General features: G+C 31.2%; 1 protein-coding gene across 1 annotated transcript; it reads right to left on the bottom strand.

Annotated features, from left to right (window-relative positions):
- Window positions 1–979: 979 nt before the first annotated feature.
- On the bottom strand, window positions 980–2,734 carry LOC114415362. The gene is made up of 2 exons (XM_028380004.1): window positions 2,093–2,734; window positions 980–1,942 (listed from the first exon to the last, which is right to left on the bottom strand). The coding sequence occupies exons 1-2, from the start codon at window positions 2,438–2,440 to the stop codon at window positions 1,325–1,327; spliced, it is 966 nt and encodes a 321-aa protein (XP_028235805.1). The 5' UTR covers window positions 2,441–2,734; the 3' UTR covers window positions 980–1,324.
- Window positions 2,735–14,103: the final 11,369 nt, after the last annotated feature.

Below are 14,103 nucleotides of genomic sequence, written 5' to 3'. Positions count from 1 at the left end.
TTGGATGTTTTTCTGTGCTTGTTCCAGTTTATGGGCATATAGTATGAATTAAAATATGAGAATGCCATCTTCAGGTTCAACCAAAGTTTATTTGACAAGCTGTCATTCTTTATATCAACCGCTGTACTTTTAACCATTGCTTTAAACACAAATTCTGCCCTTCTGGCATGAGGCATGAGGCATGCTGGATGATATCCAATATATTACACTTGTTTTGTTCTTTTGTCTGTGTCTGTGTACACTTTCAATGTTTATTTTATTGTTTGGTTTTAAAGCATCATTCATGTGGAACCCTTGTGAGGAGGCAAGGCATGAATTTGCGGCAAGGGACAAAAAGCATGAGATACGGTTAGAAGTGAGAAAGTGACCGCTGAAATTTTTTTGTGGCATATTAATTAAACATCCCAAAACCCCAAAAAGGGGAAGTTGAAATTTTTTGAAACAGAACAAAATTGTGAGAGAAAGAGTGTTGTTGTCAGGCAATGGGAGAATGTGGTGAGATGAAGTTTTTCATCATCATCATCTCCATTGCTTTCAATGTGAAACCGAATCAGACAAAAGCTTCCCAAGAGCAAAAGAAGTTGCCTTTGACGTTAAAGCAGTCCAGGAATCTCAGAGTGGCTTCTTTTTCTCTACAGTCCTAAGCCCTCCCTTCCCATTTTTCTTTCAGGACTATAACGAATGATTAGTCATTTTCCGTGCCAACCAAAACTCTCTTTCAAATTCATTCTTAATAAAGAGAAAAAAATACTAATAATTCAATCACTGCCAAAAGAAAGCCAATTTAAAATTAACCCCCCGTACATACACACTGTCACACTGTGCGCAGTCATATAAGTGTCTTAAAATTTTCTTCTTTTTTCTTAACTTTTCTTGTTACACCTTGTACACTTTTGTCTTTTTCTTCCCTGACTGCAATTAGAGGGGGAATGGAAGTTTCTTTCTTTCCCAAAGAATTAAGCTTAACTTAGCTCTCTCATGCAAGAAGATAATTCCATTTCATTCATTCATTAATCCATTGTCAATGTTGCTTTCAAACCCAGAACCACATTCAATTCGAGAGAACCTTCTTTACATGCTTATGCGGGGAAGAAAAAGACTTGCCGTGGTAACTGTGAAAATCCCCCCAAAAAAAGACCCAAGTGATAATAATAATAATAATAATTAAAGAAAGGGTTAATAAAAGGTACAACAACCCCATCAACTATTCTTCTACCTTGTCTTTGTTTCTATTTTTTCTTTTTTCTTTTTTCTGTTTTTCTTGTAGGCAGCCAGAGACACCTATTCCATTTTGAATTTGTGAATGTTGTTTCTCCTGATTCACTCACCTATGACTGCAAAAGTCCAAAAGCCTCTTCCTTCCTTCGACAATCTCGTCAAAGAAATCATCAAGCTGAGCAACAATGTTGTCTGCCCCAGATCTGAGAACCCCAAAACAGGCTCTGAGATTCTCCACTCTCTCTCTAATAGCAACCTCACTCTCCCACTCCACTCCCCCCTGAGACCCTCTTCTCTCTAACTCCCCTCTCAGCTCTTCCATAGCCACCTTCGACCTCCGAAACTCGTGCAGCAGCATCCCCTGCGCGCCGCCCATGTGCCCGATCTCCGCCGCCACCCGCTGCTGCAGCCTCGCAGTCGACATCATGAACGCCGATCCCAGGAACAGGCAGCCCTCGTACCCGCACCCTCCCAGCACGAAGTCCGAGGAGTCACCATAGCAGTAGACGAGTCCGTACAGAAGTACCATAAGCAGCAACGAACTCACGTTCCTCATTGCGTACAGCACCCCTCTGAACCCGTTGAACCCGTTCAACTTGGACTCGATCGACACTCTCTCCTCAAATCGAAGCGACAAGGGCTGAATCCTCGCCTCCATTAATCCTCTGTTCTCTTCCTCCAATCCCACCGCCTCCCGACGACACCCGGCTATCGCCCTTATTACCTGTTTCAAACAAACAAAAGCGTCCACATTTAATATCCGACTCAATATTACCTTGTTTGGAAGGCAATATTTCTCAAAAGAATCTTTTTTTGTTTTGTTTCGAAGGAGGATACACGTTAAAACAAATAGAGAGAACGAAAAATTGGTGACCTGGCGAGAGAGTTGGGGGGTGATGGGGCGGTGGGAGTCGAGGGAGGAGGTGATGTTGAGGGCGGCGGAGTAGTAGGTGTCGATGCTGGAAATGCCGGACTTGATGACGTGGCAGGCGTCCCAGAGTTTGGAGCTTTCGTCCATGTACTCGTCGAGCCATTTGTCGCCGACGGGGAGGTGGAGTTTCTGAACCAGGAGAGTCAATTGGGTGTGGAATGATCTTAGAAGAGAGAGTGCTCTTTGGAGGAATTGAATTGACATGAAGTTTGTGCTGAGGAACACGCTCTCTAGATCGTCGATTCCTCGCGTCAGGAACGAGTAGAAGCCGTTTACGGACGAGGGATCCATTTTAATACGGTTTTACAAATTAGTAGTAATATTAATATTTTTAAAGAGAGTGGTGAAGAAGAAGGGGAAGTGAAGGGGTGAGGGTAGAGATATTTAAATTGAGAGAGAGAGTGTGGAGGAAGAAGAAGGAAAGGCATAAAGGGAATGGAGTGGAAAAGAAAGGAAAGAGGACCCAAAAAGTGAAAAGAATGGAAGAATGGAATATCTTGGAAGCTCAGGTTTCTAAGGTTGAAAAGGATTGTTGGGAGCAATGATGGGTGTTTCCTACATAGGTGAAAGGATGATTGGTAATATGCCATTTTCATTGTTTAATGGACACAAAGCAACACACCAAGTTAAAATCTAAAATCAAATCTAATATTAAAGACCTTTCCAAATTAAAAAGAATTAAAAATAATATATATATCAGTCCGGAAGATCAGACGATAAAGGAGGATTAACAAGGTCAATTTGTGTTTCTGTCAACCTTTAATTGAACAATTCTCAAAAGGGTTGAGATTGCTTTCATTATTTTGTATAAGATACATATCACTAAGGGCAAGAAGCCGTGGAAGAGGCAGCAAGTAAGTGAGATTTTGATATTTTTTCATTTAAAAATATGAAGCAAGGTTGAGATTTTCGTGGGTGGGGTGATGCAAGGTTTGACTGGATTGACTGGGTTGTTTGTTTGTATAAACATGAGTTTTGCGTTCTGATACAGGGTGGTGGTCACGCTTTTGTTTTGGCCTCTTCTTTCCTCAAATTCTTCCTCGAGCTACTGAAATGTACTGGCTCTTGTTCAACTCTTTTCTATTGAAATTTGCGGTTTTGTTTTTCCTAGACTATAGTATTGGTTCTGTTGGTTTTTCCAAAAAGAAGAAGGAACTGGTGGAATGGAATGATGAGGCTGCTTGTACTAATGTGTTTCGTAATCTTCTACCATACATTGAATCAGTCTTTTGAGACCATATGAGCCCTTTTACCACTTTTATTATAATTTACAAGTAGTAGTATTTCATTACCTTAGGTTTTGGACAAAAAAGAATTATGCTTCCTCATACCTTCCTCTCAATCCCCTCTATTGAGTATAGTATTTAATTTCGAGCACTAACTCCAAAGTTGCATAATCCAAATCTGAAGTATTATCATTTTAATTACATATTGTTCAAGCCATTAGCAAACTAAATTATACATGCCCATGCCATTGATTGAGTAGGCCTCACTACCCATCAAGCGACAGATATATTAATAGAAAAAAGGAAAAGGATTTTGAGCTGCATAGTTTCATCATTGTTCAGTATTGCAACTGGGTCCCATAATATGTGCATCATACCGAATGAGTTTTAATTGATTGATCGTTTTAAGTCACTAATTGAATGCCACGAAATGTTTTCTTTCTTTTATTCTATTGGCAAAATTATATGTAATGTGTGTGATTCCCTCTCTTTTTGCTATATATATATACACTCTAATTGCTATTTATATAGATGACTTTATTTTATTTATTTATTTATTTTCGTAGTTGGAAGAGAGGGGAATGGGGGACCATTACCGAGCAATCTAAATTATGCATTGGGTAATGTAACATCTTATTAAATTTTGGTTGAAACGAGTGCTCGTGGGTTTTTGGAGAATGGGACATCTTAGAAGTATGTTGGTCTTCAAAGATTTCATTGGAAAGTAAATAATGAATTGGAGATAGGTAAAGAAGAGATTGCACAAGAGAATTAATATGGGCACCCGTCACAACAATGGCAGCTTACAAAAAGCTGAATTCGTGTCGGAAATTTTATTTCACCAGTAAGCACCTGTGTTGAAGAAAATACTAAGTAGGTGTAAATATATTTTTCCTTCCGGGCAGTTTACTATTTTTTTTAAATCTTTATAAAATGTGTTTATTTAATTTTTGGTTATTAAAATATTTTATATAACGCTTTTAACAGTCAAAAATATTTTGAACAATAAAAAAGTTATTTAAAGAATTTTAAAAAAAAATAAACACATTTTAGAAGAACTAAAATAAATAAAAAAATTACAAAGACACAAATAAAAAAATATTAAAATACAACAATTAAAAAGAGATTTAAACCTACCAAGTAAAAGTTGTAAGCTATTGTGAATTTGGACTAATATGATACTTAACTTGAGCTTGTTAGGGGGAGGGGGAATGAAAAGCAAGGGAAACTGAAGTAGAAAAATGTATTTTCTTTTTTTGGTTTATTATCATGGAGGGTAATATATTTATATAAATTGTGTGCGTGTTGTTAATATTTTTTAATTATAAAAAGGAGACACCTTACTCTTACTGGATAGAGTATTAATGACATGTTAGACTTACAATAAAGGTTCACTCAAAAGATTATTGTATAAACCTAAATCACATGTAATCTTGTTTAATTGCAACTACTTAATTATCACTTATGTATCAATAAATTTTCTTGAGAATGATTGTCTAACAACAGAATTTTTAGTGGTTTTAAGAGAAATCTAAACCCGTAAAAATGAGAATGAATCCTATTTTTAACTAGTGTCAATTGGCATTGACTTATCTTTAGTATTTTGATTTGGATATGATTTTTTTGTCAACAATGAAGCATTCTACCTAGTTTTAACATCCTTTTCTAATTTAAAGTGAAAATAGGGCATATGTGAGTTGTACATGTCCTTTAAAAAACATATAGTCACAGTAAGACGTTTTTCTTTATCAATTAAATAAAAATATGTAAAATGAGAGTTAACTCGGAATCTTTAGTTGTTTGTGTCAACTCACATGTGCTTATACTACCTCTTTTCCATTTTTTTTATTTTTACTTTTATGTTTTAACCTTCTATTTAGTGTAAAAATAAAATATATGTGAGTTGCAAGCACCCTAACAAACATGCATAATTACTATAAAAAAAATTAAAATGATATTATCTTATATGTTGTTCTATATTATATGACAGTGTATTATAAAATATATTTTAATTAATTCTATAGTGAATATGTTTAAGTTGCTTCCATAATATTTAAGTGACTAAAATGAATTCATCGGAAAATATTTTGGATATATTTTTAAAATTTGTCACCGTCATATATATAAGTAAGTACCCTTTGATGCTGACGAGTGATCACCAGAATATCTTATATTGTTAAAATTAAAAATGTTTTTACATGTATGACACGAGTCATTTTCTTTTTATCATTTTACATCTCTGTATTACGCATAAATCACCGCATATTGCTAAAAGCCTCAAAGCTACTTGAGCTTTTCTATTTATGAAGATGAATTTGCCCCTTGCAAATTCTCATGCGTAAGTAACGTTGGTGCATTCAAATCAACAAAATCATCCTAAGAATGTCCAAAACATGTCTGCTAGAATCCGAATAATATCAATGTGATAATTTTGCTATAAAAATGATGATGTCAGGATGGAGTGAGTGGACATTTAATCATAAAAAAGTGGTTTTTCATTGAAAGTCATGTTTTCTCAAAAAAGCATCAAAATATTTACAATATCAACAGTCCACCATATTACGGGAATGCATGCTTTAGTGAATCAAATTGAAGGTATATAGACTCATCAATTTCCAAATTGAAGGTATGATGCAAAATATACTATTCATCGTTTCACATTCCATTTGCATGTCAGACTCCATCGTAATGAGTGATTCAATTCTTTTCCAATGACTTAAAACGGTGGAGCAAGGAGATGCATGCAGGCCATTGACAGAATTTTTGTTCAAGGAGTGTTGATCAAAGACCAAAAGATAAAGAAAAATTTAATACTACATGCATAGTGTATGCAACAAATTTAGTTTATATTACAACTGACATAATTTGTTTAAACTTTAATATATCTAAAGATAATATTGTCAAGCATATAATAAGAATACATTTTCACTTCAGAAGTTGTTCGAGTCCTTGAACAAGAAAAGCAAGCTGAAGGAAAAAATCTTCTAAATAAGGACTTGATTTGGTTGCTTACACTGAAAGGGAATCCTTTGCCAATAACATTTAGCTAGCCAAAATATTAAAAAAGTTAGCGTAGAAATTGTGTATCTTTTATAGTCAAGATCCTTATGATGAGGCCAAATTTATGTGAAATGGCTTATCTCAGCCTAATTGCAGTCGAGTCTTCCATTGACCTCTTTTTAAATGGCTTTGTTCGAAATAGTTTTAAAAAAACGATTGTTGTTTTGACAATAACAGAAATAATAAAAAAAAATAGGTTTTAATAAATGCATATTTTTGCCATATAAATTAGTTTTTAAAATGATATTAAAGTGGCTATTTAAGATGAAATTAATTACAGTATTATTGAAGGAACTTGTTGGCAATTGATAAAGGTCACTGTAGTGACATGTTTATTTTAAGAAATTAGATGGAAAGTCTTTCGTGTTATATATATTAACGGTTGGACGTCCAATTTCTTAACAAATCATACCTCGGAAAGGTAAAATTAATCAATTAGTAGTAACATTGTTATCCACGTGATAACAATCAATTATAGTCCTAAATCATGGTTTACCACAGAATATTATAGGCTTTGCAACTAGTCAACATGACTCTCATTTACCCTCTCCCTAAAATGAAAAAGAAAACAAACTAGTGGTAGTATACCTACAAACAGCAAATATGAAACTCGAGTATTAAAGGCTCCATTTTGATACTAAACCAAAAATTAAAGAACCCTCCCATTCTTGCGTGCCAAACAAAACCACTGATGAGAATCCAAACGTTGCTTAGTCAAAAGGAGTAGTTGTGGATATAAGATCCGGTGGTGGGCAAGGGCTTGTTTGTTCGTCTAGGGTAAAGGGTTCCATTTCCTCAACGAGATAAGAGGAAACACCTACGATCCATGTGGGAATCAATGAAAATAACCAAAAAGAACAATGGGTAGTTATTGGAATTGCTTTAAATATCTAATTGGTGGAAGGAATAACCAATGAAATGTAACGAGTATTTGAGCATGCATTGCATATAATATATAGTTGCATATATTACAATTTGCAAAATGTGAACGTAATAAATGTTGGCAATCCTCATGTGGGTCCATTCATTGACCGAAAGTAAACACATTGGACGGATGGATTTGGGTGTCGAAATCTCTTTCATATTCCTCATCATGATTTTTATCTAGAAAAGTCTCACGGTAGAAGATTATTTTCATTTGGCCCTTAATGCTCTTCTTAGATTGACACAACTGGATGGTCCACAGCTTCAAAGAATCGAAAATGATACAGAGGAATGATTGTTTACATAGAAAATTCAGTAGGAAAATTTAACAAAGGGATAAGAGCAGAGAGATCAGATTGATCTAGGGGTCGGAAAATGGTGTAGGCTGAAGGGAGAAAAAAGAAGAAAAGATTACGAGTTTAAATTTTTTTAATTAATATTTTTAACAAAATTAACAAATTAATATTTATTAATAAAAAAATAAAGAGATAAGAGCATAATATGCATCCAACTATTTCAGCCGAGTTAGGTTGTGTTGTAGCTTGGTAAGTCTAATCTTGATAGTTTGCTTATCATATTAATTCTCAATTCAATTGGATTTCTAGGGGACCATTGACACTTGTTTCCTTCTTCTTGGCCTTAAATTCTGACAAGAGAGTTTCTACTAAAGCTCACTTTCGTTTAGGACAATTCTAAAGGGTGTAGCAAAGCAACCCCAAATGCTTGCTAATTTGTGCTTTTGTATCACTTTCAACCATGTAGATAGGCTTATCATAATGTGGCTGTTCATTAATCTAACTAGAGTTTGTGGTAAAATTGAGGTAAAATTGTAAATTTGGGACTTTAATTTTAATCCTCCTATAATTTAATTCAGGAATTTAATTCCCTATTTTTTTTTTGCAATTTTGTTATTTCAATTTCCAACCCCAAAATTAAAGGTTAATTATTAATTGTTTGTCTTGATCGTTACGTGCAATGTTTTTATTGGACGTTGATCGTCACATGTTACGTTTTTATTGGAGGTTGGCATCAATTAGGTGCACAAAATTAACGTCAAATAAAAGCACGACACATGGCGGTCAACATCCAATAAAAGTGCGACACATGGTAGTCAAGACAAACAATTAACATTTAACGTGTAATTTTGGAATTGGAGACTAAAATAACGGGATTGCAAAAAATTGGAGGGCTAAATTAGTTAATTAAATTATAGGGGAACCAAAATCGAATTCTGAGACAAATAGAGAGACTAAATTTACAATTTTGCCTAAATTTTTTAACAAATTTCTTTTTGCTTTTTCATGTAAATTCCTGCTTAAAGGGATATCATATAATGAATTTTAAATGTGACTTAATCCCGATTAAAAATTAGTCTTATAAACAATCTAAAGAATCAAAATTTGTAGGAATATCTTAAATATTACTGAAAGCCTAAAGTCCTAATTACGATAGTTATCAAATAAAAATCTAACGACTTTTGAATTAAGACTTTTTTTAAAAGGATTTGAGTTAACTTGTTTAGTTAAGCTAAACTTCACCTATTTAACTAGTAATTTTTTTTTCAAGGTCTTAATTTACCTTTTTTTTTATAAAAAAATGACTTAACTTAAAAATACACTTAATAGTGAGATTTATTAAATATTTTTTTAAAAAAAAAACTAGTATTTCTAAAAGAGTTTTTGTTAACTAATGCTCTTAGAGCATACCTTAAAGATCTAAAATAAAAAAAATATATTTATTGTAAAAATTATAAGAGAACGAACAAAAATCATAAACAACATAATTATACGTATTCTAATAAAATTTTCTGATTTCGGTTCTTTAATCAATGTCACAAAGACATTGTTTAACATTTAGCTTTCTAAAATAAATTAGAAGTTACTACACCTAAATTTATATGTTAGTCAGCATAAACCATGGTTGTTTCAAGACAAATCAAATATTTTGTTAGTTAGCTCACAATTATAGTGGACGTGTAAAATCTTTCTCTCTCTCCTACTGGAATATCATGATACATGGAGAGAATCCGACTCAAAGAGATCAAGTTATTTTTTTATCTTCATTTTTCATTCTCCTTAATCTAATACTTATCTTTAACTATTAAATTACAAGAAAATAAAGGTTAAAGATAAAGATTAGCTCTTTTAAAATTATTTTTGGAATAATATGATGCTTCATCTTTTATATAACTATTAAATTAATTTGCTTTCTTTTATTGAAAAATATTTTTCTTAACATTTTATTTAGAATATATAACAGCATTCAATTTTATTTCGAACCACAACATTTGAAACTTCTAATTGAGGATGACTTGAAAAGAAAAATATATTAATCCAAAAAAAATTAAGATTTAATGAGCATTGATTTAATATTGAAGATCCTGATATAACTTTTCCCTAGAATTAAAGGTGTTGGAAAAAGTGTTAACAAAACAAATTGATGTCTTATCAAAAGTATATATTAACTATACCAAAATGTTGATTTTTTTATATATATAAAATGAATACGATACTTATAAAGTACTAATTGCAATATTATAACAAGTTTTTCAAAACTAAAATTATAATTTCAAAATATCTTTATTAAAAAATAGTAATGATTTAATGGACGAATTGTCAGAGTAAAAATGTAAACATTATTACTTAATTATAAAAATTTAGTTAATAATTTATTCAAAAAAACTATAATTAATAATATTATAATTCAAAAATTTTAGAAAATGAGGATGAATTAATTATTTTAAATTCTAAAAAATAAGAATAAAATTTACATAAGTCTTCATAATTTTTAAATCCAACCCTTGGTCAATAAGCTTTGTTTTTAATATATTAGCAAATATAATTTCAGAAAATTATAACATAAATTTAATACAATAATAATCTTATTATTATTATTATTATTATTATTATTATTATTATTATTATTATTATTATTATTATTATAGATTCATATTATTATTTATTTAAATATATTGGCATAGTATATTTGGATTTTTTAATCACTTAACTTTTTTTAACTTAATAAACTTTTAAATAAACTTTATTCTAACTTATTCAACAAAAACTAATTTTACTTAACGTGAGTCTAGGCTAAGTTATAAACTAGCCTCTAACAAAAAGTTTGACCTGGATATAATATATTGATGGTGCTAAGGTTTCCAAATGAAGTTCATTCACAACACGTTGCACTATAAATTAAATTTCTAGTAGCTTGAAGTCTATAATAAGATTGATTTGGTGATGAGTGGAGAAGTGAAAAAAGAGAAATCATGAGTTGGAATTTTTATACTAACAAAAATTAATTGATAATTAAAAAATAAAATAAAATTATAGTAGTTTCTTTATGCACTCTATTAAAACTTAGTCGAACAATTGTTTCCATGATTGTTAATGATTTATGCTTCTCTTTTAACTTATTTTTCTTCAGGTCAGTCTAAAGCCAAAATTACTTGAGGAGAAAATAGATTCAACAGGCAAACTGATGATAGGAGCTTGACACCCTCCCTTTACAGCACCATGAATTCATCATCGCTACTGTGATTACCCTTTTTTCTTCCCATGAATTACTACGCTGCTTGAAGAAATTAATTAATCGCGCTGTACGTACTGCTTATGTATTATGACCAATCATGTATTTATATACAGTCTTTTCTTTACACGATTGTTAACTTTGGAGTAAAGCTACATATGCAACTGAAAAACATTGCTTTTAGAAAGGTAAACAAATTAATGCGTAGATTAGTATATATGCTATACCATGTAAATAAAATAAAAAGGAATTTGTTATTATGATTAGCTCTAATTTTAGTTTATTTATTTTAGTTACATGGACCAAAAATTCACCCAAAAAAAGTAACATGAACCAAAATATTTATAAAAAGTATTATATTTTAAAAAAAACAAGTTAAATAAAACAATTTTTTTAGTAAATTAATTTTCTAGGCAAAATGATATATAATCCCTTAAACCAAAACTATTATAAGACAATACAAGACTTTTTTGTCTTTTGGAATACTCTTAAAAAAACACAACACTTCTAAACCTACTTCATGAGATTATACTTTAGCTGGATTAAGGGTGTATATATATAGAGAGAGAGAAGTTTAAATTCTAACAGTTTATTTTATTTCTACTATTAAATTGTAGAATCAGAATAACATTTTCAATTATATCTGTTTAACCGCATTCTTTTGCACAATGGCACCAACCGGTACCTAAAAGCGGGAGCAAGTTCATTGGGTGAAATACCAACTTATTCACTTTCTCTTCACAAGGGTGACTTTATATTTTATTCGCCTACCACAAGATGTTCCCAAGCTACAACGTAATATTTTTTAGAACAGCTCTATTGTTGAATTTTTTTTGGAGACTCTATTGTTGAATTTTTTTGGAGACTCTATTGTTGAATTGATAAAGACTTTAACTTACGATTTTAATAATTTAACTGTAATTAAATTGTGATAAAAATGTAATAATTAAATATATTTTAATATTGTATAATATATTAAGTAATAAATTAAGAAAGGTAAATTTTTAAATTAGAATAAAACTATCATAATACATGCCTTATAATTTTTCAAAAAAATAATATTAAACTAAATAATAATAATAATAATGATAACTTATAAGCGAGTCTCATAGGTGAACTTTCATAACATGGCATTAAGTCCTCATTGGTTAAAAATATTTTCCGATAAAATAAAATATAAAAAATTACAAAACAAAACATAAAAAAAACTCTTTAAATTAGTTCTTTATATCTAAGTTTAATTGATTTTGGATTGCTTAATTTTTTAAATAAATCTGACCGAACACTTAACTAGTTTATCAAAATTTCAGTTGAATGATGAGTCTGATTTTTTTTCTTTTTTTCAATCTATGTTATGGGGCATCTGATAGCATGATTAATTTTAGACACAAGTACTTCGAATAAGATTCGAATTTCGAACTCCGAGCCATAAGTGTCTCCCCACATGTACTTAGAACATTTATTCATCACATGACTCATTTTAATATAGCTATTAAATTACCAAATTAAATGAAAATATATAGTCTTTTATTTTTTCAATTAATTAATCATAATTCATAAAGGGCACTTTTGTATTTGTAGGATGAAGATGTTCCCACTACTAACTTATCACAAACATGAGCAACTTATTCCCTGCTCTGTTTGAGAAAAGGGAAAAAGTATTCTAAAGCTAAGGTAAAAGTGTAATATGTAGCTAGCATTATGGGGCAAGTGGGATCCACAAAACTAAACAACTGGATGATAATTATATTCTCAACCTTCTAAAGTTAAAGATTTCTTTTCGCCTGGGCCACCTAATGACTTTATTATCATAAAAACTTCACTTCATATTTCATTCACGAAACAGTTTAAAATTAATGAAAACAAAATAAATATTCTGCAGCCAATCATGCAGTGCAATTATTTGAGAGATCTTTTCTTCTCCAGGCTAAAATTGTTAATCGTTATAATAATTAATAAAATTAGCAAATAATTAAAGAAATTAGAAAACTCCAAGCATCTAATCGTATTTTCATTTTGGAGTGGTAAAAAAGAAGTGAGATACAGCGTGACAAGGTGACAGATATGCTTGATACATAATAAAAGTTACCATATACTTTATTTATTATTATTAATCACAATTGATGATGTAGTCAGACTATTTTTTTTTTGGTCCAACATCTTTGTGTCTGATTACTTGAATACTTATGAAGGACACAGTGGGAGGCAAAGAGATTAGAGAAGATTAAAGAGAAGGATAAGTAACTGTGCGCAAACACGTCCACTATCATCTACCTCTCATGGCTTCCTAAGCATATACGTAAAAATCCATCATTTCCACACCTTTCAAGTAGCATCTAGTTGATATCTATGGGGTCACTTAGTGTATGCGGGACTAGTTTTGCCTGTGTGCTTGAGAACGCGTGTGAGACACAAGAGAAGCAAAAGGGAATGGAACTCGTTAAGGGTCAACGAATTAGCATATTACTTGTTAAGAAACAAGTAAAAGGGTTTGAAATTATTATATGAGAGGAAAGGACCCAATGATCAAGTTTTTTAGTGTATAGCATAGGTTAGGGTCTATGATGATATAAGCTAGGGAATGCTAGTGCTCATAGGTTCTGTGAATGCGGCAACATAGGGAGGCCTTTTTATGTGGGCAGCCACAGGCGAGAGGGTGTTGGAACTACCTTTTTTCATGATTGTGAATCTGATATGTGATTTTACCTTCAACTTCCTTTACCTCACCGTGATGAGAAGATGCCACATGTCGCCAAGCTTGTCACCGAATGCTGATGAAGCACGAGCTTCTGACTTGTCACTTGCGGAGCGGGGTCAACTTTGATACTAGAGGTGTTTGTGGATAAATTTGGGTTAATTTTCATCTAATTTAATCGGTTTGTTTTTTATAATTTAATTTATTTATAAATAATTTTTTTAAATTATTATTTTATATTATAATTCATCTAAATATTTAATACAATTAATATAATATCATTAACATAATATTCTAAAATAGACTAATACAAATTAAAATAAAATATTATTTAACGAGATTTATTATAACAGTCTAGACAATAATTATTTCTTACAAATTAATTTCTTGTAATAAATTTTGTTATAATCAGATTTGTTGTAAAAAATAAATATGAAAAAAGATGAAATAAATAATAATGTATTTGAAAGTAATGTAAGTTTCAACACAAGTAATCATAACACTACATTTTCAACACTTGG

The sequence above is a fragment of the Glycine soja genome, chromosome 6 (assembly GCF_004193775.1).
Source record: "Glycine soja cultivar W05 chromosome 6, ASM419377v2, whole genome shotgun sequence".
Classification (NCBI taxonomy): Eukaryota; Viridiplantae; Streptophyta; class Magnoliopsida; order Fabales; family Fabaceae; genus Glycine; species Glycine soja.
This window is presented reverse-complemented; position numbering and strand designations above follow the sequence as displayed.